Genomic DNA, 27,326 nt, shown 5'->3' on the forward strand with positions numbered 1-27,326 from the left:
GGAAGTTTTGTGTGACTGGCGCGAAATACATTAACAGTCAAAAGTTTGGAAACACTTGCTCAAAAATTGAATGAGAAAGCGTATTTAAAATTTTGACCGGTACTATAACTTCCATGAAGATTTTCGTCAAATTCCGGTCTGTACATTTAACTGTAGAAGTAAATGACTGTGGTCCCGCTTTTGGCTCAAGTGTTGGCGGGGGAAAGCCAAAAATAAGCATAATTATGCCCAGTGTTTGATGCTCGCTGAACTTAGTTCCCATGTACGACGGGCTATTAGGCCCCCATTGGGACAGAAAGAAAATCGGCGATTTCGAGAATAAAGATGAAGCAAGAGGAATGTTTCCCTCCTTCCTGAAGAGCTAGGCTCTATTTTTCCCCTGACACGTATGGCATGTAATATTACAACTTTATTCTCGTAAATTTACGACTTTATTCTTGTATATGTGCAACTTTATTCTCATTAACTTTTTTTATTGTAAATGTACAGTATGACTTTAGTCTCGTAATATTGCGACTTTTGTTTTCGTAAATTTATGAATTTATTCTCGTATATTTACGACTTTATTCTCAAAATTTCTGATAATTTTTTTTCCCCAATGTGGCCCTGAAACTCATCGTAACCACGCGATTTAGATATGCTAACGTCTCCTATGCAAAATTGCAGTTTGAACTAAAGCCACCGTACTTTTGTTGAAATACTGGTTGGATTCAGATTTGCATTACCTTATGGGCATTTGGTCTTAATAGTTGCAAAAAAGCCAAACAAAAAGCAAAATTTTTTGATCCTTCGATACTCTGAACCTAATGACTGTTCAAGCTCTGAAGTTTTATAAATCATTCGAGACATATTGTCCCCGAAAATTTTGGTTGAATTCTGATTTCTATGACCCTTGGGGCTTTGACTTTAGAAGTCCATTTTTTAGCATAAGTGAGGCAAAAATGCCAAGAAGAACCATAAGATGTTTATCCTTTGATGTTGTTAAACTTAATGGCAGTTAGAGCTGTGGCGTTTGTGGTGACGTATTAAAAAATATATATATTGGCTGATTTGCAATTTGTTTGACCTTAGGGATATTTGCTTTTAGAAGGGTATCTTTAAGAAAAACCGTGACAAAAGTTTCTGTGTAGGCTCTCAGTCGTACAGGAGTTGTCCATCGAGGGAAAGGCTTCTTGAGACGTCATCTGTACTTCTGTGAAGAAGGTGTCGGACGTTTCGCTCCTCATCCGAAGAGCTTCGTCAGCGAACAAACAAGTGCTGGTAGCCTAGGCCTTAAATACAGTAAGAGAGGGCGGAATTGGTGTGCCAACACCCTCCTCCTATTGGTTCCTTACACTAAGACTGGGCAGAGTTGTGGTCTAATCCTCTCCTGCCATTAGCACCTCCAATCAAAGGGAAGTGTAGCTCCCTGTAGTTGGGTATGAACGACTCTGATACTGGCTCGCTAGCATCTATTGTTCTGGCTCGGCCCTGGCTCCACCTCATTTGCATGACTAAGAGCTGTGGGTTTTGGTCAGGTTACTGAGACCAAAACCCACAGCTCTTAGTGTATTTAAGGCCTAGGCTACCAGCACTTGTTAGTTCGCTGACGAAGCTCTTCGGATGAGGAGCGAAACGTCCAACACGTCCTCACAGAAGTACCGATGACGTCTCAAGAAGCCTTTCCCTCGAGTGACAAAAGTTGTTAATCATTCTATGCTCTCAACTGAACAGCAGTAAGAGCTGAAAGTTTTGTGTGACTTAATTGTGGTTGAATTCCAATTTGTACGACCTCAGGGGCATTTGACTTCAGAAGCCCATCTTTTAATACTTGGTTCGCTCTGTAATTCGAGCAATTCAAGCTGTGGTTAAATTGTGATTTATACAACCTACAAACCTGCGATTTTGGAACTGCATGAAGGCGGCCCATGTTTTGAAATAAATGACCCGAAGAAGAAAACCATCCGAGTACATCTTGTGATGCCCTGATCTTACGTCTTGTGTGACAGTATGCATTAGAGCCAATCAGGTTTTGTTGGACATTTCGGCAAATAAGCAGCAAAAAAAAAAAAAAAAAGAGTATGGGAAACCAAAACAACGGATCGAGGTTGATTTCTGATTTGTACGATCCCTGCGACAGTAGATTTTAAAGGTTCCGCTGCCATATTTTAGTTTGAATAATAACTACTGCAATGGTGAGAGAGATAGTGACGGATCATTTTTAGCTCTTATCAAGTGTAGCTTTAGTTTTCTTTCTATTTTGTAAAATGGAGAGATTGCTTTCTTTGATTCTTTGTCATTTCTTGTTCAGCACCGTTCTTGGTAAGTTATGTGGGGTTAAAATGGGCCTTTTTAGAATCCATTTTGAGCATTGCAGGCATCCACTGTTCTGCTCTTTTTTTAGTGGCTGTGCTGAAAATGTCTGAAAATTGCTTAATTTATATTAGTCCCTGGGAAATTGCTTTTCAGGGGTTAGGGCCGCCGCATAAAATTGTGTGGATTCTGCTCATATTTCTTTCTCTCCCTTCCCTTGTAAAAATGAACCTTATTGGTTTGATGAATAATGCATAGGGACATTCATTTGCTGCAGCATTGAAAATTAGGCTTGTTTACATACAGTGGTTATGTAGACAAAATGGTCTTTGTCCATTTTCTGCAGGTAGAGCTTGTGTGGCTTTTCTGGGGAGAAAAAAAAAATTCTGTAAAACAAATCTAATTTCTGCGAGGGGAAAACAGGGGTGGGGGTGGGGAGCTGAAACTCCCGGGGGATTTAATGAATCCATAAATCACAATAGTGCACAGTTTGCCGCACCCTCGTATGTTTGCAGTGTAATTTTGATTTTCATCAAAAATGTAATCTTCTAGTCTAGGAGGGTTTTAGTGGTAGATCGTATGCCGCCTTGAATTTCTAATTTTAGGGCCTTGATCTTTCTGGATTTATTTCTGCGTGATTCAAGTCTGCTGTTATTAAAATTTAATTCACAGCATTAACATATAGATTGAAAATGTTTTTATGGGGGGGGGGGTTGTGGAGAATACAGTATAGTGCTGGAATTTTACGAGACTGTCGGTTTGTAGCAGAGTCTCGTTTGTAGCAGAGTCTTTGATGTGTGTACCGTATATGTTCAAGTGGGGATGCGGGGCTGTGGGGGGGGTGTTTATATATTTCTTTGTGTTATTGCTTTTTGAAATTATTGGTCAAGCCCCTTACTGGAAGACATTTATTACAAGACGACAAGAAAATGTGCATTTGATTAAGGAAAGAATTACTTTCCGGTCTCGACTCAGGATAATACAAACCAGTGCAGTGATTGAAGTGACCCTTCCATTTTTAACTCACTACTATTTTTGCTCCCCCCTCCTCTGACCTCCCCAGAGTGCAAACATTTTCCAGAGCCCTAAGCAAATTTGTATTTCATATTTGGATTTTCCTTTCCAGTGTAATTGAATTGCAAAGCAGAGGATTTTTTTTTCTGTGTTGGCATAGTAAGATCTTAACTTGTGTTAGTGGGAGAATAAGATTGTTTAGTCTGAAGAATGTCCTTCATTATTGTACACAAGTACTGTAGCTGCACCATGATCAAATATAGGAGTTATTTCTTGAAGCTCAAAAAATCGCTCGACTCTTGACAGAGGATGTACAAGTGTTGTCAAGTGTCTCCAAACAAATGTAGTACATTTCAAATACCGTGTGTTTAGAAACTCGATATTGATCAAATGTCTGATTTTTGTGGGGAAAGCAAAATCACACTCAGACACGTAAAAGTTCTTAGGCCGAATCACTCTCTGAATGTTCTGAACTACTGTTTCAATGTCAGTGTTGTATCGAGTGGAATAATGCTGCTCATGTTGGTTGTTTTCGTTAGACAGCAAACTAGTTGAAACTGAATCGACAGCAAGTCTGCTGGTTGCATTCAGGTCGTAGCATCAAGATACCCTTAATCAACTCTACCTATTTTCAAATTGTACTAGGTCACATTAATGTCTAAAGAAACTTTGGAGCTATTGCACAAAAACTTGTATTTTAACAATCGTATATATTTACTTAATATATCGACTAGGGGTGTAAGGGTACAAGCATTCGAAATCAAGATTATTTTTAATGTGGCATTCTAAATCACACCACAAATTAATCTATAACCATGTCAAATGATTAGTCCTACTCTAAAAGTACTTTGCCCGCCGATTTTTTTTACATTTTATAGTTTATTGGATGTTTTATTGACTTAGGGACCTGACTCACAGAGGTTTGTTACAAAAGCCAAACTATATTGTTGGTCATGCTGTGTGGTTAAAAGTAAATTTAATAATACTTCGTTTGCATTAGTTTAATGCTTTGAAGAGCTATTTTCATAACCATATTCAATTCCACAAATTCATGTTTGTACTATAGCTTATTGTGATTGAAAACAAACAAAAAAGGATCGGGATCAGATCGGCAAGACTATAAAAAAAAATCGGATTGAATCGGAAGCCAAAAAATGTGGATTGGGACATCCCTACAGGGGTCTCCTATGTCGCCAGCTGATTTTGAGTAGCTCAGAATATTTGCTTCAACACTCAGTAGTTTTTTGAACTGTTGAATTCAGACTTTATGCCTTCTTATATAAAATCCATTTGTGGCGGTCCGAATTTATTAGTGGCGCGCTCCCACGAATAAATGAATGTAATGGAAACACTGGAAAATGTCTTTCGTATTGGACAAAAATCCTAATGTGATAAATCCATGCTTACCAATTACTGTCACTCTGATCTTATCTTTGACTCCTTGATATGCAAATTACATTTAATTCCAAACCATTTGCTTCTTATGGGCTCATTACCTTCACTTTGGTGTTTTTTTTGTACGGGTTGTATCATTTTACTTTCTGCCTTGTGGCTTGCATGTTTGAAACGAAGGAACAGATGGCCAAAGAACTACAGGCCACAACTGGTATTAAATTATCTGGATGACTAAGAAGCTGGGATAGGTTTTCTTTAGTTATTCAAGCGCCTGTCGGTGATATTAATTACTAATGTTATCAGAGGGGATGCTCATGGTGTATCTGCTCGACACCAGTCATGTGACCATTGTGATGATAAGGGGTTCCTCTGTTGACACAACAATTAACAGCTAAAACGCACCCGACTGTCTCCCCATTACCCCCCTTTTAGACAACGTCTGTTGTTCATTTTCAGTACTATCCAGGCTTACAACATTGAAATAAATACGTTTTGCCTTCAGTCACGGTAAATTAATGCCTGTGAACATCTAATATTTCCATTTTTTTTACAGCCAACATAAACACATGTAAAACAGACTCATGGAGGTATTGAAAATTTAATGTCATTTTCATACACCAATGCATTTGTATACCGATGCCTTGCTTTTATGTGTGTGAGGAAACAAGTCCCTTGACTCTTAATAGTGTTACTTTGTCATGAAAATAAGACCGAATAATCCCCAGCGATACACAAACTGACATTTGGAACTTGCAGCAAAACAAAATAAAATGTTAGGAGATTAGAAATTAAAATGTTGCTATTTGCGTAAAAAAATTTGCGTAAATAGTCATCCCCGTCCTTTGCATTCAGCCTTAACTATTTGGCATTTCAAGTTGTATACTTTCCATTTGACATTTAAATGTCATGGTTTCCATTTTCCCTTTAAAGCCACATGTAAACGAGCAGATGCAGCCCAAATGGCCTAGAAGGGGGTTCTAGAACGGCTCAGGTGCACGTTTCGCACATTCCGTTCTTGTTCTTCATTGTTACTGTTGACGGACTCATATTGTGCTGAGCAGCCACAGCAACAATGCATAGCTTTCATTGCTAAGCTACTGCCACATTGTGTTCTACGGTCATCATCGCGCTTTTCCTTCTCCGTATGGTGCACTGACATCACAAGCTAATAAAGCCAAATCAAAAGCAAAACACACTACGGAGTGACGTAGAAAGACAATCCCATGGTAAATTTTAAGCAATCAAGCTCATAATCTGGTAAATCATGTTCAAGCTTGTCCCTTAAAGGTCTTGTCTAAGGTATGTGCAAGATTGTTTTCTTACCCCTACAGCCATTACATGTACTGTATAGCTATTTTCTTCACTTTTTTCTGATTTCTACAGATCGGGGAATTTTGATTTACCCAGAAATATGTATTAGGCCTATATTGATACTACAATTGATATTACAAGACCAATTTTCCACTCTTTCCACCTCTATCGGTCTTCCCGGTTTATCCCAGTTTTGCTTGAATTTGGGGCCCCATGAAAAAAAAAATCATGGTAGGCCCTGCCCCCTTTTTATTTTTTAATAATTACCTATTTTTTGGGCCCTTAGCGATCTTATACGGCACCACGGGCCAGTAGCACTCATCATAAATAAATAAAAAAATGTACACTTAATCTATAATCGGTATCGGCCGATTTCACTTATGATCGGTCTCTGAATCATATATAGCCGCAGGACCCCTGATCTAGTGGTACAGTACTCTGAAACTTTTGAGATTTTTTTTAAGGAGTAAATATAAAATTATATTTCAGACTTATACATATTAAATGCTTGTACAAATAATAATAATAATAATAACAAAACTGAATTAAAATAAGATTTTTGGATGAAATATTAACGTTTAATTCACTTCATATGCCACAAGCCAGTTACCTGTGGGTACAAGCTCATATTCTCAGCGAAACTGTGATGGAAGGTCGCAAAAACGATGGTTCTTGCAAAGTAAAGTATTTTGAGGTCGCAGTTGGTGTAAAGACCTTTGATAACAATCGTACCATGTGATTTAATTAATGACTTTTCCACTTTTCTGTTAATCCCTGCCCATCCAGGAGTACAGGGTCAGAGGAGGCGGAGTCATGAGTGCACCAGAGGCACCCAATCCCGGCAAGGAGCAAGGGAGTGACGGGAGCAACGGCACGCCTTCAACATCAGCCGCCGGCAATAAGGACGCCAGCTCCCCTCCCGTCACGATAAAGAAGGAGCCGGGAACCGTGGAGACGAGCAACGGCAATGTCGGTGACGCCACCAACCCGGCGGAGATTTGCGTCGTCATTGGAGGGAGCGACCCCAAAGCCAGCGGAGGCGGATCTCGTAGAACTCAGACGGAGGGTATGTTCGCCCTTGGTACACCTCCTCCAACGAAGAGCACAGACTCGTGCATAGGTGTGTTAAATATGTACTGTATGCACTAATTTGAACAGGTTTAACCTTTCCTCACACATAACTAAAACGTACTACACAGTATTTATGAAAATTCACGATTTAGATGACACCAGCTACGTATAATATGGTTTTAAGGTTGCCTCTACGCATGCTAATGCCTTGTGTGTTGTGTGCGGGGAGAAGTTTGTTGTTTTGTCATTTTGGACTGAAGTTGTAAGGAACAATCCAGAACTTTTCAAAATGGCATTGAAGACGTTGTTGCCATTCTCATCCAATTACTTGTGTAAGACAGGATTGCACTAACTGACCACTGCTAAAATAACACTCTGCAGTGAAATGGACGGTCAACACACGCTGCGCCTGTTGCTCACACACATCAAACCATGCTATTGTCATCTTTTGTCTATAAAACAAACTCCAGGCTCTCCCTGATGGTGAGGTATTCATGTGTGTTTTGTAGTGTTTTAATTTGATATTTTTCTTTTCTTTGTTTTATCCATCGGTATATGACGATAGCATTAGATTACAGTGGGGCCTGGCACGCGTCTCTGTCAAACGAGCCGGTCCGTGTGTTCAAAAAGATTGGGGACCATAGGATTAAATAATTGGCTCTAGCACCACTTCAGTGCAAATGTGATGGCGTCTTTTTGTATTTTATTCTGCTCTGCTAGAAGTTCATTTCAGTTGATTTTCTGTGACATTATGCACTGACATGACTTCCTCCATGTAGGTTCCTACGTATGTGGAGTCTGTGGGAAGAAGTACAAGTACTACAACTGCTTTCAGACACATGTCAGGGCACACAGAGGTAAAAGACTACATCATCATCATTGTTGTTGTTTAAACATGCCCTAAGAAGGCTGCTTTTTCCCAACCTATGATAGAATCTGAAGGCATGGTTGCGGATCTACAACCAACGCCTAACAGTAAGTATACTTTTACACCGTTATTTGTTAGACTGAATTAAAAGCTGATGAGAGACAGTCCACCCCACTTTAGAAGACCTTTGCATAAGGCTACCCCCACTGTGTCAGAGGCCATTTTTTTCCACAAGCACCTTTAAAATCCCTCCAAGGATTCATACTGGACGTTTGATTAGGACTAAAAATACCCCTACCTCGGAGTTCTAGAGTTATTTTTAAATCTTCCTACATGCGCAAGAGTAGTGTAACGTTAAAAAGCACAGTCGGCTTTATGCTGACAGATACAATCTGTTGTTGTATATATAAAAATACAAACATCTGGAACCAAAAGGTCTGTTTGAATAAGTAGGGCACAGAGGATGCCTGGCAAAATATGATAGATTAGATTCTTAAGGAGGGTTGTATTCTTGTTTACTTGATGACTATGCTCGTTAAAATCATATTTTTCAAAATATAATGTTCTTATTAGGAAAGCACAGTGCTTCTCAAATGAAATGGAACAGGTTTGAATGTTTTGTTTGAATAGTGTCAGGATTTTCCCACACTTGCTTGCTGAAATAGCCCACAGTCATTCATCAAAACCAGTGAGAAGTATCTAAAATCCAGATGGTCAATTCCATGTCAACATGTTCCCGATTGGTCTATCTTTAACCTTGTTTTTTATGGAGATTGTAGAAAATAAAAACGGAACAAAAACAAGGACTGAATGGCTGTATTCTAGGATTTTAATTTTAATAGCTACAATTTTTATCCAGATTTATAGGAAGAAAATATAGTAAGATACTACATATAAGCACAATAAATTATATCCTGAGTCGGTAAGGTTTGGTGGAGATGGGATGGCTTCAGAACATGCTACATGGGATTTTCCTTGTTTGATTGAAATGGCTGCCAAATGTGCAGTCTGGATGCTATGACAGGACAGCTTATGACCCTGCATACACGTATAGTCATCCCTCGTTCATTGCAGTTAATTGGTTCCGGACCCGACCACGATAAGTGAATTTCCGCGAAGTACGATTCAGTATGAATAAATGGAATATTTTCGTAGTTAAAGCACAGAAAACATGTTTATGACCTAACATAATTTAACTTAGATCTCTGTAGGCATAGTCACTTATCCACTCCTGTTGTTCTTTGTTTACATCACATTGCACAGGCTACGGGATCGCTACAAAGACATAACAGACGGCTACTGCTAGCATAGCAAGCTACCGAGCTAACCAGTGACCCTCTCCAATTTACTTATTCTAAACTAAGAAAGTGTTTCAAGCGGAGCAGGGAAGGACAAAGAAGCCAAAAACGTACTACTTCCACACGGAATGAGAACCTTTTTTTTTCCCTACTCGATCTCGGCCATGGCATGTCTGCTTGGCTCTGCTACTTCAGCAGATAGTCTCCATGAAGTTTGAAAGGTAATGTAATCTAGCGTCATGTCTCATAACATTACTGATGCCCAGTGACCACAGTATTACATACAACTCAATATTTTTGGACTAATTGGCCATAGTCAACCACAAACATCCATCCATTTTCTATGCCGCTTGTCCTCATTAGTCGCGGGGGTGTGCTGGAGCCCATCCCAAATATGATTTAATAATTATTTTTCAAAAACCACGATATAATAAGGGAGCGATATTCGAACGCGATATAGAGAGGGACGACTGCATGCAAATACTGCAATAAATTTGAATACGATTTTACATTAAAGCCAATTTTAAAAGACGTAAATGAAATGTTGCTATTTTTTCCCCATAAATGTACATCTCAGAGAACACATTAACAAAAGGTGAAACAAATATACCTTTCTGAAAACACATTAACAAAACACAAAACAAATTACAGTCGCACAAACCAGAAAGGAAATGTACCAAAGCCCATTTTGGCAGGAATGGAGGCCAATAAGTGTGGGAGATATAATAGATTCTTAGATACATCTCGACATCAACGATTATTAATTGATTCATAAATGTCAATAATCGATACTGATGGAACAAAAAAATGTAACAAAAAGACGAGAAGTGGAAGTGCTGCCCAGACAGTATATGGTGGTGCACCTGAGACGCTACCAGAATGGCTGAGCATAAGCTCCGACCCGCACCTGCTGGGTTTAAGGTAAAAATTAGCTGGACAAGAGCCAGACAATATGCAAGCTTTGTCATACAAGCTTAAAATATTTTGGGAACACGGCAAAGATGAGAAACCACGTAGCACGTTTTTACCCGAACCAGGAGGAAAAACAGCCAGCTGAAGGTGCTGCCAACCAGAGAACCATTGAGCAGGTGATAACTAATTTTCCACCCAACTCGGGAAAGGCGATGCGAATCACAAAGTCAATTGCAACTTTTATTGCTGTATTCGGTTGTTGAGAAGCAGGGCTTTCGTGCTTTATTGCGCACTTTGGAAACCAAATACAACATCCCATCGCAACGTTATTTCACTGACACTGCAATTGTCATTAAGGGCAGCCTAGTTTTTTGGTTATTCATAATATACTGACATCTGCAAGCATTATTCTTCTATGAGACCCGCTGGTACAGAAATCTATATTTAGTATGAAAGCTGCTTTTAACTTTGCTATACAGCAAAAATATTATTTTGTCAGAGATTTTATGATCAGGATTTGAGTTTGAATTCGGAAGTCTATTTATTTGTGTATCATTTTTATGTTGGTTGCTCAGAATATGCTGCAGTTTAGTTTTATACATGCTGCTACTGGTGCACTTTACTTTTCCTGCTGGTTCTGTGCAATGGGAAATATGCTGGTAGATGTAACCTTCCAATTATTACAACATAGTATAAGTAAATTCATCTGTTTCATTGATTTTAATTGTGGCTCATTACAAATATGCTTTGTTCACACAGTGAGTAGAATAAAATTATATATAGGAAAAAATTATGCATGAAAAAATTGGCAAACTATTGATCACTCAAAACGTTTTTCAAGTGATTAACAAGAACGGTGACAACATTTCCGAGTACTACTGGGAACATTTTTTGTTCTGGTTTTGAGAGTTTTTTTTTTATTATTTTTTTGAGTGATGGTCTTAAAGTTTTGATCAGATGATAAACAGCCTATTTCAGTTTAATTGTTGTTTTCAATAAATTACTTTTTCAAAGTGCTTTTTGTCCCACTCCCCCTTCTTGCTTTTGCATATTGTAGCGCTACTTAAAACCTCATTAAGATCCTCATTAAATGTGCAAAATGCAAATTCTAGCAATTTTTCAACTGGTCTTAAGATTTTGATCAGGAGTGTATGTTAATATATGGAGATTGTTGGTGGAAATGCATCGTTTGTTAAGTATTGAAATGACGAACTCTCCGCATTCCATGCTTGAGATTTAGCGTTAATGTAAGAATGCACTTCTAAGGTGGGCTACAGAAAAGCATGACGTTATTGCTTTGCCGTCAACCATTTGTCACGTGGATTCGCACAATGATGGCTCCTCGGCATCAGACCCGAGTGGTGGAAATAAGATTGCAATTGATTTCTATCTTCCATTCGCTCTTTTTGGCATGCTGTTTATGCAACAGATGGCCCATGGCGAGGATTTCACTGTGCCAAGAGGTGCTTTGAGTGTTCTGTTGTTAACAGCCACCTGGCTGAACTGGCTTCCCTAATGTAGCCAGATTAGCATCCTTAATTTAATGTTCTTGTAGCCTGCACACCTGACTTGATATTCCTAACAAGCTAGTAAGTTAAACAAGGAGAGATCCTCTTAATGCAGTGATATTTTCAGCGTTTAAAACCTTGTATCTGCCATCTATGTCAAATATTTTCTTGTAGTCTCTCTTACTATTATTACCCTGCTTCAAATTACAGTTTAGGTTCAACTGTCCACTAAATACCGCCTGCCAGGTTAAGGATGTTATTGTCTGTGTGGCCCTGAATCAACAAATGCTCATTTCTCTCCTATCTGCTCATCTGTTAGGTGGCTTCCGTTACTCCTGTGACATCTGCGGCAAGAAGTATAAATACTACAGCTGCTTCCAGGAACACCGTGACCTGCATGCAGTAGATGGTAAGACCCAGGCTTCTTGCTGCACGCCTTGCATGGCAAATTTCATTGGTGGGGCAAATCTATACAAAAATGTAATTATTTTTTCTGAAAAATAAATCAAAGCTACATGTTTGCATTTTGCATCAACTTTTAACGTGCAGCTCTTTGCCCCGCCCCATTCAGATCCATATGAGCAGGTCATGCTACCTGTCGACGGCCTTAAGGAAGAGGAGCCCATCGAACCCTATCATAAAATTGGACCAAGTAAGACTAATGTCTTTTTGTTCTGCAGATTCCATAGCATGTTATGTACATTTTAGGCATGATTAAGATAATGGTATCAGCGCGGGACTTGGCTTGTACTCGCAGGTAAATTAGCTTGTGCCGTGTGTGGTAAGTTAAACGTCAAGGAAATTGTTATTTGAATTACCGGTAAATTTCAGCATATATTTGCTTCATAAATTTGCATTTGTACAGTTTGTTTCAGGGTATCTGTGAGGTCTTAAAAAGTCTAAAATCCAATCATTTGAATTCAAGGCCTAAAAATGTTTAAAATTGGCATAAAATCTCATAAAACATCTTCGATTTTGAAAGGTCTTAAAAGTTGATTAACTAGTGCTGCCACAATTACCGTAGTAAATTTAGTCGCTGCAATCAACCACGAAAATTAGTCGACAGATCGTTTTACTGTTGACCAGCCAATCAAATCAGGCATTAAGCATCGTGACTCTAAATACAACAGACAGACAAAGAGGAGAGAGAACTGAAGTGAGCAACATGGAAGAACGAGTGGGGAAAATATCAGGAAAGAAGAGTGATGGATGTGGAGCGAGTGGTAGATGTGGAAAGGACAGCTAGACAAGTGAAGGTTTTCATACCTTGTATTTTTTTTTTTTTAACCACAAGTAAAGAGGATGTAGCCTATAGCGCTCTTATTTTAAAGGCCAGAAGTGTGTTGTTTGGGTTGAGAAGGTCTCTTGACTAGCAGAGACCGAAGCTCCCGTCCTTTATTTACACTGAACTTCCAGGACATCAGCAGGCATCCAGAAACCCTCGGTTACATTGGCATGAGACAGATTATCTATCTGCCCATCTGTCCATCCAGTTGGTTGTGTACCCTTCTTTGCATGATACCATTCTGTTGCAAATGTTGCACTGAGATGACTGCTCTTTTTTGAATGAAGTTAAGGCGAAGTTTTTAGTCACTTCTTTGTTGTTACTCTCCAGCTTCTTCTTCTTTGGTGTTGACGGTTACTTCTTCCGGTCAGCAAAGTGGACATCGAAACTAGGAATTGAATAAAAAAATGTCCATCCCGGGATAATCTCAATGTTGGTCCCGGTTCACATCGATGCGCGAGACTCAATGCCCGACCCGAGTTACAGTGCAGCATAGCAGCGGAGAAAACTTAATGAAAGCTCACCGAATTTATAAGATGTTTTAGTTAGTTAAGCATTTTGTCTTCCAATGTGAAAGAGCTGTGAATAAATTTGACTTGTTGAAACCTGTAGACACCCTATATTCAATATTTTTCTAATAGTTAGTATTTTTATTTAAAAAAAAATGTTTTTTGAGTACCGACCAGCTGGACGTTTGAATCTGTGAATATATTTTTAACTTAATCGCAGTGTGAATCTGACGGCATTTGTGTGGCTGGATCTGCAAGGCGTAAAATTTGTGCCAAAAGTCACAAGGCAGTCTTTCGTAGTTGCAGAATTGTTTTTTTGTACTTGAAGGATTTTAGGGTGTACTTGAATATTTTTGTTCTAAATGAAGAAATATGCTCCTTTGTGTGTGTAAAACATGCTGTATTTGTTTCTGAAGCAGGATGTATTTTTTTGATGGGTACGTTTCTTTGCAAAACAAAATGCATCAGTTGATGTTTTGTATGATGTATCGTTCGTAAAATAGGTTTTGTGTGTTTGGGAGGTTTTAGCTGGATATTGAAAATCAAATGATGTGGGGAGCCACTTTGATGTGTGTGTGTGTGTGTGTGTGTGTGTGTGTGTGTGTGTGTGTATGTTATTTTATAAAAGGCTGAACAAGCTGTATATGCACAGTACCACTCAAAAGTTTGGACATACTTTCTCATTCAATAGCATGAGGAAGCGTATCCAAACCTTTGAGTGGTAGTGTATTAATGTATTTAAAGACAAAGCTTTTGGTTGTTAGTATCAACATTTCAGCTTTTTTTGCTGTTATATTGTGCCTTTCTGCTCTATTTTCCCATTTTTGCGTTGTTTTAATTTCATTTCTACAAAGCCCTGCTCTACCTTGCTCTGTGGATAACCATGCACATATAATATAACCTCTGTGAATATTGACCAATATGTTGCATTGTCTTTATTACAGTTGTGTGTTTTGTGTTCTGCAGAAACGGGTAGCTTTGTTTGCGAGTTCTGTGGGAAGCAGTACAAATATTTCAACCCATACCAGGAGCATGTTGCCCTTCACACTCCGATGAGTAAGCCCGTTTTTTTTTGCTGTACTGTTATGTGCAACAATGTCTGTGTGCCTCTGCAAAATGTAAAAACCTGAACATTTAATGTCTTTTGAGGCCCTTTGAGGCTTATGAAGCTGATTTCTTCTTCTACAAAATGGAAGACATTGCATGGTGTGTTGTTGTGTGAGTTAACAAATTTTGAAAATGAAGGGAAAACAACAAACCAAAGAGAAAAAAAATCAGCAATGAGTAACTCGCATGAAGCACAGATTACAAGTTCAGTGATGTCTGGCTTGAGTCGGTCCAAAAAACACAATTATTTCTCGATACTTGTAGAAATAATATGTACATACAGTATCTGAGTCAAATCTGTGCTTGATGAATCTTGTGAAAGTGTTAATGCTCATTATAATTTGTGCTGAATTTCTCCCGATTTAGGCTCTTTTGATCTGAAGACATCACGGGTGCAGGAGTGTGGCAGCTTGGACATGAGTAAGTTTGGCCACAGCCAAACTGAGAGGATAAAAAGTAAGCAAGCATTGTTTATTCAAAAGAACAATATCAGACTTGCCAGCACATGCATTTTTCATACACGGCAGGCATCTTGACCTTTGAATAGGCTTGTATGCTTTGATGCTCTGCAGGTACGCATTTTGTTGCATTTCGCCGGTTTCAGCTTTGAGTCGAGTCTATGTGCATAGCATGACGTGTGCCTCCAAATGCCTGTTCGGCCTGTAGTACAGTGTTTCCTGTCTATATCAGACTCATTCAGAGGGCAAACATCCCACTACTGCAAACAAATTCTCCGATTTTGGATCCACATTTGCAATAAAAATTACTGAACGCATTGATTAGTTCCAGCTGCAATAACACTCCCTTTCTCTCTTTAATAACCATTGTTCCCTCAGACAGCAGAGGTATCCAAAGGGCAGACCATTTTTGTTTATTGTCCCACGGCACATTGTAGAAATAAAATTAACCAAAAAAAAAACCCCAGCAAAAATGAGAGAAAAAGCGCATAAGGCACACGAAAGGGGAAAATGTTTGTATTAACTAATAATAATAAAAATCTTCGTCTTTAAAATAGGGCTGTTTAAAAATAGCGCATACCGGCTGTAACAAATTTATTTCATTAAACAAAGCAAAAAATTTTAGCGTCATTTACACATTACAACTTTATTCTGACGTGAACACATCAACAGCAGTGCAATTCCAAGACCATATATGTACATTATCTCCAACTCACAAACGCGTCTCTGGTCAGCTCGTCTTGGGAACGTCACTAGATGACAGCGAGGTGCATTCACTGACACTCTGAAAATCACAATAACATCTTTTATTATGCATGTAGAGACCTGATCAAAATCTTAAGACCAGTTGAAAAATTGCTAGAATTTGCATTTTTCACATTTGGCTCTTAATGAGGTTTTCAGTAGAGCTACAATTTAAACAAAACAAAAAAAACTGAAATAGGTTGTTTATCACCTTATCAAAAGTTTAAGACCACAGGTTTATAAAAGCCAAAATCTGCTCAAAATTTTTGTTTTCTGTCAGGCATTCACACTGTCATGCCCTCCTTATGGCTAAAGCTAAGAAGCTTTCCCTTTTTGAACGTGGATTGTGGAGCTGCATAAGCAAGGCCTCTTGCAGCGTGCCATCGCTGCTGAGGTTGGCCGCAGTAATACAGTCATTCTACATTTTTTGAAAGATCTTGAGCATTATGGAACAAAAAAGTCAAGTGATAGACCCAAAAAACTCACACCTGCGCTGAACCGGAGGATCCAATTGGCTGTCCATCAAGACACAGGGCGGTCTTCGACCCAAATTAAGGCCCTTACCGGTGCCGACTGCAGAGCAATAACCATCAGACGGCATCTGCGGGAAAAGGGTTTAAAAAACAAAAAAGGAATTCAAAGACCTCGTCTCCTTCAACGCCACAAAACTGCCCGTTTAGACTTTGCCAGGGAGCATCAAACATGGGACATTGAAAGGGAGGAAAAAGTTTTATTCTCTGATTAGAAAAAAATGTAACGTTGATGGTCCACATGGCTTCCAACGTTACTGGCATGGCAAGGAGATCCCACCTGAGATGTTTTTTACCTGGCACAGTGGAGGGGGGTCCGTCATGGTCTGGGGTGCTTTTTCATTCAGTGGAACACTGGAGCTTCAGATGGTGCAGGGTTGTCAAACGGAGGCTGCTGACAGATGCAGATGTTGCAGCGGGCATCCCTCATGACTGAGGGCCCTTCGTGAAGCCATCTTCACCACTTGGAGCAATGGGCCTCATTCACGAACATCTTCTTAAAAGTCTTAAGAACTGTACTTAAGAGGGCGCGGGTTGGAAACTGCGCCACATTCACGACACGTTCTTAAGTAGGAATAATCGTTCGCACCGGTGTTCTTAGGTTGATGAATACCAATGGGAATGCACGTGCATGTGAGGCCTAATTTGCATAGGTCACCGCCTATTATTTCCTATATAAGGTCAAAAATGTGCCGTGCGCAACAGGCAGCTAGAGGCCAAGATGCCAAAGCGCAAGACTGAGGAGCATCTGGACAACAAACGAAAGAAAAACTTCAATTCTACAGAAATAGAGGTGCTTTTACAAGGAGTGACCGAACACAAGACCACCTTATTTTCAAGTGTATCCACCGGTCACCGGTATCAGGCCATCCAACAAGAGTCGGCATGGAGCACCAGTGCAGGCAACATAAATGCAGTTTCCACGGAGAAACGCACCACCTCAGAGGTAAAAAAGAAGTGGTTTGACTTTAAAATCAGAGTCCAAAAAAAAGATTGCACTACACCGGAGGGATCTGGAGGAAATGGGAGGTGGGCCATCAATCAGTGCAGGCCCCTCACAGGTGGATGAGAGAATCATCGCCATCATCGGGGAGACATCAGTCAGTGGGGTTCCAAACACCCAGGCCCTGGATACGGATGTGGACTTTTCATTTTTCATATCTGATTCCGAAGCTGGTGAGTCACATTTTGCTATTTTAACATTGTAAATGCCTTTCAAATTTATGCTGTCCTGTCTTTGTTACCAAACTTTGGGGCCTTTGTGGTTCTCTTATAATTCCACACTTCAAATTTAGACTTTTAATTCGGTTTTATTTATTTCTATCTTAACCCCTGTATCTCTTTCATTTGATTTCACAGGACCTAGTAGGACAGAAAACACAGGTGATAACAGAAGAACAAATCCCGACTCAGGCCCGAACCCCGACACGAGCCAGGACTCCGACACATGTGTCTGCTTCCTCCCGTCACCCCAGAATCATCTCTGATGGTGTACTGGACAATCAACAACAAATGACACACTCACATTCTCAAATTGCCACTACACTCCAAATCATTTCGGAAACTCTACAAAATATTTACACAATCATGATGGAAAAATAAAGCCAAAATACATAGTTTGTGTGTGACAATTTATTTTTTCTGTGGTTACATTTGATTGATTACACGCTGCCTAATTAGCCCCGTGCTCTGGCTCAAGACGTGGCTGGGGGCGCATGTCGTTATCTGGGGGTGCTACGTGCGCAATAGGCACACCACATTTCATTGCGATGTTATGCAAGACGCAGCAGGCCATTATGATCCTGCACACCTGCAACAACAGAGAATCAATTATTTATCCAGTTGACCAAATAAAACATATTTGCAATGGAGAATTCCTGGATTAATGAGAGCCTTCACAAACAAAGAATCAGAATGTTTGCCTCTTATTTTTTTTGCCATTCCAAAGCATAAATAAACTAAAACCTAATATTAAATACTACAAAACCTACCTTTTGGGTTTGTAGAGCAGCCTTCCACCTGCAGTGTCCAAACACATCCAGTGTCCCTTGAGTATACTGATGGTGCGCTCCACGCAGGAGCGTGTACGTGTGTGCTTTCGGTTGTACATTTGTTCTTGTGGGGTCTCCGGATTATTCAATTTAAATAGGACTTAATTAGCAGAAAATATTTACATATTCTAATTGTGAAATTCCTTTTTTTGGGGGGGGGGATGAATTGGGATTTGAATATATATTTATCGATTAAGTATTGTATAGTATAGTGTTGGGATATTTTATTTGCACTACATTTTTTGGGATCAGGTTGCAAAATCCATCATGAGGGCGATTGCGCATTGAAAGTGCAAGCTGTATTTGTGCGTAAGAGTCCTCCTGAGCGTTCGTGGAATTTGTTCTTAGATCTAAGAACTGTGAGTTAAGAACACGTTTCGTGAATGCCAAAAATCTTCATAAGAAGGCTTTACGAACACATTTGTGCGTAAGAACGTTTCATGAATGAGGCCCAATGTTCCCACTAGCCTCCTGGAAACACTCGCATCAAGCAAAGCACTTTTTGAAGTGATTAAAGAGAACGGTGAAACTACACTTTACTGAGTCCAACTGAGAACATTTTTTGTTCCGGTTTGTAGAGTTTTTTATTTCTTTCAGTGATGGTCTTAAAGTTTTGATCAGATGATAAACAGCCTATTTCAGTTTAATTGTTGTTTTCAATAAATTACTTTTTCAAAGTGCTTTTTGTCTCACTCCCCCTTCTTGCTTTTGCATATTGTAGCTCTACTTAAAACCTCATTAAGATCCTCATTAAATGTGCAAAATGCAAATTCTAGCAATTTTTCAACTGGTCGTAAGATAAACGTAAGTAAACGTGACTTCAACTTATGTTACTTGGTGTCTCTGAACGCAACCCTTTATAACTCACAATAACTTTCTGTTGATAAAATACAGTAAAATGGGCGTATTTCACACATAGTGGCAAATGGTGATTAATCATTAATTTGAAAACTAATTCAATGGATTAAAATTTTTAATCTTTTGGCAGCTTTATTTTAAATATGTATCACTTTTTTTTTTTTTAGCCTTTTCAGTAAATAAAAAACAAACGATTATAATAAAATCCTTTGAGGTGGGGGTGGTGAGTAAAATTTCTTCAAGCATGACAGGTCTGCAATGTTGACAGATCGTGAAGTAGGTATTTATTATTAGTTTAATTACAGAATTCTCATGCTTTTGTAATTGTCTGAGCTTGTCAGCGTGACACATGATGTTATTAGCAATAAGACAGATTGAAATTAGAGAAAGATGGATGCAAATTGAAGGAGCCGAGTGAAACGTGAACTGTTCAATGACGCTGCGCCTTCTGGGTAGCTGTGCCTCAAAATGTGAACACTCTTGAGAGGGTGCGATTTGACCACTTTTTTTTTTCTGAAGTTGCGCGAAACTTAAAAATGTAAACTGAGACGTGAGACTTAATTGACTTACATTTGAAATTAAAATGTTACTTAAAACATGGAAAGAGTGGAAGGTTACAGTTTGACTCTGGAACAGATTATTTCTATTTCCTTGATAACCAAATGTGACATTTCATGGTTTTTACGGTGTTAAATCACAAACTAAAACTATAAACAGAAACTGAACACCATCAAACTCCAACTGTCATACAATGTGTTTTACATTCTTTTTGATACATGACAAGCCCCAGCCTTCCAAAACTCTTTTCCAGATGAGCACTTTGCCGTAAAGATCTATTTAAAGCGTGCGCACGTCTTTTAAAAAGTGGGTCAAAAAGACGGGGAGTGAAGAGCAGCAATTTAAGCTCATGTGTGATGAGCTTAAATGTGAACATTTGATGAGACGATGATTGATTTGCAGGCTCTATTGATTAAAATGATGTCAAAAGATTACAAATGCACATTTTACCCCATCCTCACAGTCATGGTGTATTCTAAAATTAAGTACAATATACCTCATTCCAATTAGTTTGTCCTGTTTTTTTTTTCTTTGCACTTTACGCAGACAGTCACTTCAGACGGAAAGTGGAGAATGCATTACAGTCGAGTCTGGTGGACACAAACAGCTCGCAGAATTCAAGTGGTGAGTTCCTTTTAGGCTTGTGTTTGTGGCTCCAAATTTCCATTTTGTTTGTTTTTTTTTTTTTTGTACCTACCATGCGTCCTATTGCATGTACGTACAGCTTTGTTCATATTACAAAAGACGCTGATGGGTGTGGTTGCACTGCCCTATTCCTATAGCTTTTCTATTGCTTTGTTTCTCTATGCAATTTGCTTTACATTGATGACCAATTGTAGTAGACACATTTTAAGTCAAATGAAATTAAGCAAAATGCAAAAACTACTTATGTAGCAGTGCTTTGCATCTTTCAACTGAAACTCCCATCCTCCTATTTACAGGAACTCCGAGCCCTCTGGTGGCCACTTCCTTCCCTACACCTCAGAGTAAGTCGTCCACCCCCCTCGACCCCACCTTTTGGCTATAAACAAATTACAGTATGCGCACGCAGCAGCTCTCTCCATTTCATGTCACTTTTATTTCTCTGCGAGCCATTGTGATTCTACTCATGCTGCATTTGCTTTCATCACCATTGGGAGGATTTCTATTTAAGGGGATGAACATTAGGTTTATTGTGCATTTGGGGAACGCTTAGATCAGGGCTTTTCTAAGTGTGAGCCTCAGAACATAAAACAGGGGCCTCCCCTTACTCCCCACACCCTGATCTAAACACTCTAAATCAGGGGGTCTCAACTGGTCTCCCCTTGGGACACATTTTTCCCATTAGTCATTAAGTCCACACTCATTTAATTGCTCTTACCTGTGGAAAACACATTTATATGTGATTTTTTTTTTTAATTTTTTTAAGTCTTAATAAAGTGCCTATCAGAGGGAATATCAAAAATATGGGGGCATTTTGAAACTGTAAAATCAAGTCCCAGAATGTGATAAATCAGAGGTATCCGAACTTTTCCCAGCGTGGGCTGCATACAGAAAAACTGAAGGATCCAGGGTGCCACGCTTGTGCATTAAAGATGCTAAACCAGTCCACACTGTAGGTCAGTATATGCTAGGCTATCTGGACAAAACATCCACATCTTAGCTTTGTTTTAAAGGTGGCAAATCTAATTAGTGTAATATCGAATAACAATGAATAAATACAATTTTTGTGAATATGCCAAGGGCCAAAAAAAATCGAACTATGGGCTGAGAATGGCCCGGGCGACAGACTTTGGACACCCTGGCAGTAAATGTAATGTTATACTTATTATTGTTGTAGTTGTTATTGCTTGTGTGTCCAAAAAAACTATTTTAATCAATAAAATCATTTTAAATAATGTAGGTTTGGAAAATACTGTATAATACTTAACTTAACCATACTTAACATTTTCCATCATTCATTCCTAAAATGTGGGCTACTTATAACCTCATTCTACAACCCTCATAAGCGTAAATAATTATGACAAATACACTACCTGTCAAACGTTTTTAGAACACTCCAATTTCTCTGGAGGAAAAACCTACATTTTAAAATGTTACGATGGTCTGTCTCTCTTCCATTGTTAATTCCCTTTTTTCTTGCCATTTTTGCAAAAAAAATACTTTTTCCAGCACAATGCCGTTCAGCTGATGTTCACGAGGGTACAGTACCACAGTGGGTTCCGAACACAGTTGTTATGCAGACAGAGGATGTAGTAAGTACTCCAGAACTTGGAACACATGTAGGAATTGGTTGTACCAACTGCCAAGGCTTGATCAACCGCCGTTGGTGCAGAACGGCTTTAAATTGTTGACCCTTTTGTATAATTCTGAAGTACACATTACAGTATTTTTTGGTTTTGGGTAACCTTATCTTCTTTTTAACCTCTGGCACTTCACCACTGACCTTTGTAACATTTCAAGCTATTCATTGGACTTGAACGACTTTTGAAGCTTTTGACCGGTAGTGTAATTTAATATAAAAAAATAATTATTGCCAGGCATTTTTTGAAATTTTAAGTCAGGTAATTTTTCATAATGACACCAAAAAAAAGTCAAAATTCGATGCTACTTTTTGTATTACATCCCCAGGTTATTTTATACTTGTAAACTCAGTGCTTTTGAGGAACTAAAACTGTTGAACATATAGCTGATGCTAGTTTAAGGAGATTTTTCTTTAATTTTCTCAAGCTGCTGCGCCTTCCCTGAAGTACTCTGGTGTTCCTCTGAAAATTTCTTCCATGTGTTTGTTTGTGGTTATTCATCTATGTTACTATGGCAATAGGCTAAACCAGAGTTAAGATGGAGGCTAGGATAGGGATTGAGGTTGCATAGTTAACAAGGCCCCTAAACGTTTATACTCTGCAAAGTACTTTATTTAAAATCTTGCCAGCTGCATCTCCAATTCAGATGCTTTTGTCTGCCAATAAGTGATGGCAAAAGCGATTCGTGAGACCTTGGTAATATTGATATTCTTTGGCCTACATGCGACACAGAGCCACAATGGAGGCAGCTGGATGGACTGAGATGCATTAGCGCTAGCGTTTTTGTCACCGCTCTTCTGGGCCTTGTGATTTTTTAGAACCCTACACTTGTGGTGCCTGTGGCATCCAGTTCCAGTTCTACAACAACCTGCTGGAGCACATGCAGTCCCACGCTGGTGAGTCCACAACCACAAATGCATGTTGAGCTCAACAGCGAAAACAAATCATCAATTTGGAAGTCTGTCTGGTTAATAAGCATGTTGTAGGCGTCGAGTTGATTTGCAATGAGTCGTATGGGGGTTGTTGCAGATCTGCTTCTTGGGACAGCTGCTTTGGGTTCTTTTCTTGTTCCGACTACAAAGGGTGGCTGTGCAATTATTTAATTGTAAAATACTGTTTTAATGTTTTTACTTGATACTTTATATGAGCTGATTAATTATATGCAGTTTTGATCGGGCAGTTATACAACATCCAGGCTTCATGATTACCATTAACGCCTGCTGTTTTTAGATATGGATATAAGAAGTTTTGAAATGCAATTTAAATATTTATTTTCCTCCCTGAGTTAAGTTTTTCCATGTATATCCTTAGCTTTTATTTCTACCATCACACTCACACCCTTTCTCCTTTTTAATTTTTATTTTTTTATTTTTTTATTACCAATAATATATTGTCACATCTGATGTTTTTCCCCTACTGTGTTCACTCCAGCTGACAACGAGAACCACACCAAAGGTGACTCTCCAAAAACCTCCTCAGCCTCGGGTCCTCAGGAGCAGCTGTGGAGAGCGTCTCCGGCTCAGGCCGCCCACCCCTCAGTCAAACTGCAGATCCAACCTCAAAGTGTCGCCCAGAGAAACCACAGTATCAGCCGTACGTCCTTGAAATCGTTGTTCTTACACACTGGATTGTAGTGTGGCTCTACACATACGGTGGTAACTTTGAATTCTAATTGAAAAGTCCCACTCACCCTTGAAGATCAGGCAGTAGAGTCCAGTGTTTCCCATGCATTTATTTATTCATGGCAACCTGACACTAATTTGGACCGCCACACAATAGCTTTGGCGCTGTTCGCCTTGAATGTACAGAGAGAGGGTCGTTTTATATTTGTGTCAGTACAATTTATCCTATCTTTATTGTATTTGATCTATTCCTTTTTAGATTTTTTTACCTTTCTAAATGTTGTTTCTTTCTTCCGTCCAGAGAACAATGGCCTACCTGAGAAGGAGCGCCTTCAGGTGGCCGAGCGTCTCTTACGGGTAATGTGCTCCGATCTCAGCATGCTCAACGTGCTGAACAGCAAGGACTTCCTCAAGCTGGCGCAAACGCTAGTGGACACAGGAGCCCGTCACGGAGCCTACTCCACCCGCGATGCCCTCGGCAACATGAGTGCCTTGGCGCTGCGCCAGCTGCCTCGCATGTACAACCAAGTCAAAGTCAAGGTCACGTGCGCCCTCGGCTCCAACGCCTCGCTGGGCATCGCCGTAACGTGCCACTCTCAGACGTCGGGCCCGGATGCCTGCTATGTTCTAACAGCCTATCAGGTGGAGGGCTCGAGACTGAAACGCTACGTTCTTGGTGTGAGGGAGGCGGAGCTGAGGGAGGGACCAGAGCAGATCCACCACTGGGTCCAGAATGTGCTGTCTGAGTTTGTCATGTCAGACATTCGCACTGTGTATGTGGCAGAGCCCCGGGTATGGGCCGCCGGATTTGGGGCTTCCCCGCTTGGAGGCGGTGGACGCGGGAGGATCTGCTTGCGCTGCGCAGGGTGCTCGCTCGGTGCCGTTGTCCAGGCTGTCCTGGGGAAGCGTAGCCTCCAGGCTCGAGGGCTCCATGAGCTGGCCGAGCTCCTCTCCACGTGCAGAGACATCTCCTCCTCCACGACACTGGCACTCAGGGAGGAGCAGTACACCAACACCTCCTCAAGCTCCACAGAGGACGGAGCACAAGGCAGCCCCGCCCAGTGCCCCACCCCTCCCTGCTGGGATCGTACAGCTGAAGCGCTCCTGCAGGTTCACGCCCACTTTGAGCAGATCTGCGAGACATACGGGCGCAGCAAGTCTACGGCTCCTCTCCTCCAGGGCCTCAACAAGCACTTGTTAGGAACGCTGACTTGTCTGCTGGCCCCTCTGCGACTGGCAGCACTCGAGCTCAGCAGTCAGAGAAGGCCGACCTTGCAGCAGGTGCTCCCTGTCTACCTTCGCCTGGAGAAGTTTTTCACATCCAAGGCAGGAGAGGCTGGGACCGGCATGGCTAGCAAACTCTGTCACTACTTCCTGGAGGCACTGAAGGAGAACTTCAAGGTAGTGTATTTTAGTGTATGCCTAATGGTGTTCTCATTTTTTCACGACTGTAAATGATGTTAGAGCGTCCCCTATTGGTTATGCTGGAGGACGTCATGCTAGTTGAGAATTACTCAATAGTGCCTCTGTAGGTTGCAGCCAAATAGTCCACTCCATTTTGCTTCAGTTGCTTAAATATGCAGTTACTCAAATACACACTAGCAAAACAAATCTTAAAGGTCAACAAATGGATTAACCAGGTAATATTCCCATCCCTTGTTATGCACACATAATGATGACCATGTCCTATGTCCAGGTCGAGCGAGCCCACCAGGTGGCAATGGTCTTGGACCCTCAGCTCAAGCTCCGTTCTGTTCCGGCTTACCAACACGAGGACATCATCTCCCGAGCGTGTGAACTTGCTGCTGAAACCAGGGACGGGGGTTTATCTGGCGCCGGTGGGTCGTGCAGCGAGGAACGGGACACTGACGGCCCACCAATGCCTAAAATAACCCGCGTGGAGGGCGCCGGCAACAATGGCAGCACCTCCATGGGGTCAGTGTCCACTAACGACGAGAGTCAAAGCCAAGTCCGACAGGAGATCTTCCAGTACCTGGCAGAGCCTCTGCTCCAGGGCACCACCGATCTCTTCCAGTACTGGAGTTCCACAGTGGGCGACAAGTTTCCCAGGCTGGCCCGCCTGGCGCTGTGGCTCCTGGCTGTGCCCGCCGTGGGCATACGCAGCGAATGCGTAACGGTGTGCGAGCAGAGCCTGGCTATGAAGAGAAGGCAGCAGGTAACCGCAGAAGAGATGAACAAACTCATTTTCCTTCGCTCTAATATGGGCTAACCAACCAAACCTTGACCACCTCCCCCTTCAGCCAGGGACTTTTATTTATATAGGCTTAGACCGACTGTAAACTTATATGTGTATGACAGATCAAAAAGACGTTTTTAGGTTGCAAGCACCTGTAACAACAAGGCTTATCGCATTCTGTATTTCACACTGAGATGTTAAGTATATTAGGCTCACATTGGTAACTGTCAAAACATTGTCAGCTAAATGGGTCTAGCCTCAAAACTAAACCGCTTTAAAGGCTACATGCTGTTACGGGATGGCCGGCAAGGGCAGTAAACCTCAAGGTTGGTGGAGCAAATACAGTAGCTTATACAGTAGACGATAAAAAGGTTTAGGATTTTCAGATTTGTGGATAATGGCAGCGAGATCTGTTTTTATTTCTTAGCAACTGCTACACCACTTGTTTTTTCCTTCAGAGGAACTAAAAACACACATTACAATCTTGTTAGACTGGATTTACACTGCGGTTTTAAATCTCCAATTTTGATTTTATACTACAGTTGAACCTTGGGTTTCATTTCTAATCTATTCCAAAAGCTCAGACGAAAATTGAAATGTACGAAACCACATTTTTGCATAAAAGGTATTGGAAATCCAGACACAAAACACATTTTACTGTGAGTAATTATAGTTTTCCATGCAGAAAACAAAACTAAATACATATAAATATGGCCCCATGTCTGAACGTTACCAAAAATCAGTATTGTGTAGTGTCAATCCAGCCTTAAACATCCAATACAAGCTTCCTCTGTTTTTGCGCCACGCGGCCTCGTCCTGTTTTGTTTTGTTTTTTCCCCCCGTTAACTCGTCACGCTGCTACATGTGCTAGCCACACACGCTTGGCTTGCACGGAACGGACACAACTGTAATCTAGTTTTGCAGATATTTTTCACGTCGAAACATGGCATCGAGCGTATTTAATATATTTAAGCCACAAAACGGTTTTAGCTAGCTAATAATCGAGCGACATACCTGCTGTCAATTTTAACTCGACTTCACTTGTCAGTGTATTTACCAACAAACAGCAGAAACATTAACCGTCAACTTCAGCTACCGTAAATCCTTATGCTAGCCCCCCCCCCCCCCCCCCCCCCCCCCCCCATTACTCATAGGAACATTTCAGTTGTTTTTCTCGTCACGTGGTGATTTCTTAACGCAATAAGCTACATCGTGTCACACAGGGCACGCAACCGAATCTACTAAAACACGACTGTTTGCCGTCACGCTGCTTAATCACTAACCGTTATTCGCCCACCTTGTTCCCCTCAACTCAACTGTGACTTCCACCAACAAAATACAGCTCGTCATTTGCAACAAACACTGAAGTAAAATTGGTCGTTCTCTCGTTTGTAATATACAGAACGTTTTGCAGGCTAATACCTGCCGAAATGGCTCAGCTGAACGATACATTTGG

The 27,326-nt window shown here is 40.5% G+C and overlaps 1 protein-coding gene across 5 annotated transcripts in view; it reads left to right on the top strand.

Annotated features, from left to right (window-relative positions):
• Positions 1-26,987, top strand: part of znf618 (zinc finger protein 618) — a 30,477-nt gene extending 3,490 nt beyond the window's left edge. Inside the window, exons 2-14 of one of the 5 annotated variants that reach the window (XM_054757414.1) lie at positions 6,799-7,132; positions 7,863-7,940; positions 8,017-8,058; positions 11,989-12,078; positions 12,241-12,321; positions 14,430-14,519; positions 14,937-15,026; positions 20,316-20,393; positions 20,711-20,755; positions 22,870-22,947; positions 23,483-23,644; positions 23,975-25,074; positions 25,370-26,987. In XM_054757414.1, coding sequence (XP_054613389.1) covers positions 6,826-7,132; positions 7,863-7,940; positions 8,017-8,058; positions 11,989-12,078; positions 12,241-12,321; positions 14,430-14,519; positions 14,937-15,026; positions 20,316-20,393; positions 20,711-20,755; positions 22,870-22,947; positions 23,483-23,644; positions 23,975-25,074; positions 25,370-25,903 — 2,775 coding nt within the window. In that variant the 5' untranslated portion in view covers positions 6,799-6,825 and the 3' untranslated portion in view covers positions 25,904-26,987. The remainder of the gene's footprint in view (positions 1-6,798; positions 7,133-7,862; positions 7,941-8,016; positions 8,059-11,988; positions 12,079-12,240; positions 12,322-14,429; positions 14,520-14,936; positions 15,027-20,315; positions 20,394-20,710; positions 20,756-22,869; positions 22,948-23,482; positions 23,645-23,974; positions 25,075-25,369) is intronic. The other 4 variants (XM_054757416.1, XM_054757417.1, XM_054757415.1 and 1 more) reach the window with 4 other exon arrangements.
• Positions 26,988-27,326: the final 339 nt, after the last annotated feature.

Source organism: Dunckerocampus dactyliophorus, chromosome 17 (genome assembly GCF_027744805.1).
Source record: "Dunckerocampus dactyliophorus isolate RoL2022-P2 chromosome 17, RoL_Ddac_1.1, whole genome shotgun sequence".
NCBI lineage: Eukaryota > Metazoa > Chordata > Actinopteri > Syngnathiformes > Syngnathidae > Dunckerocampus > Dunckerocampus dactyliophorus.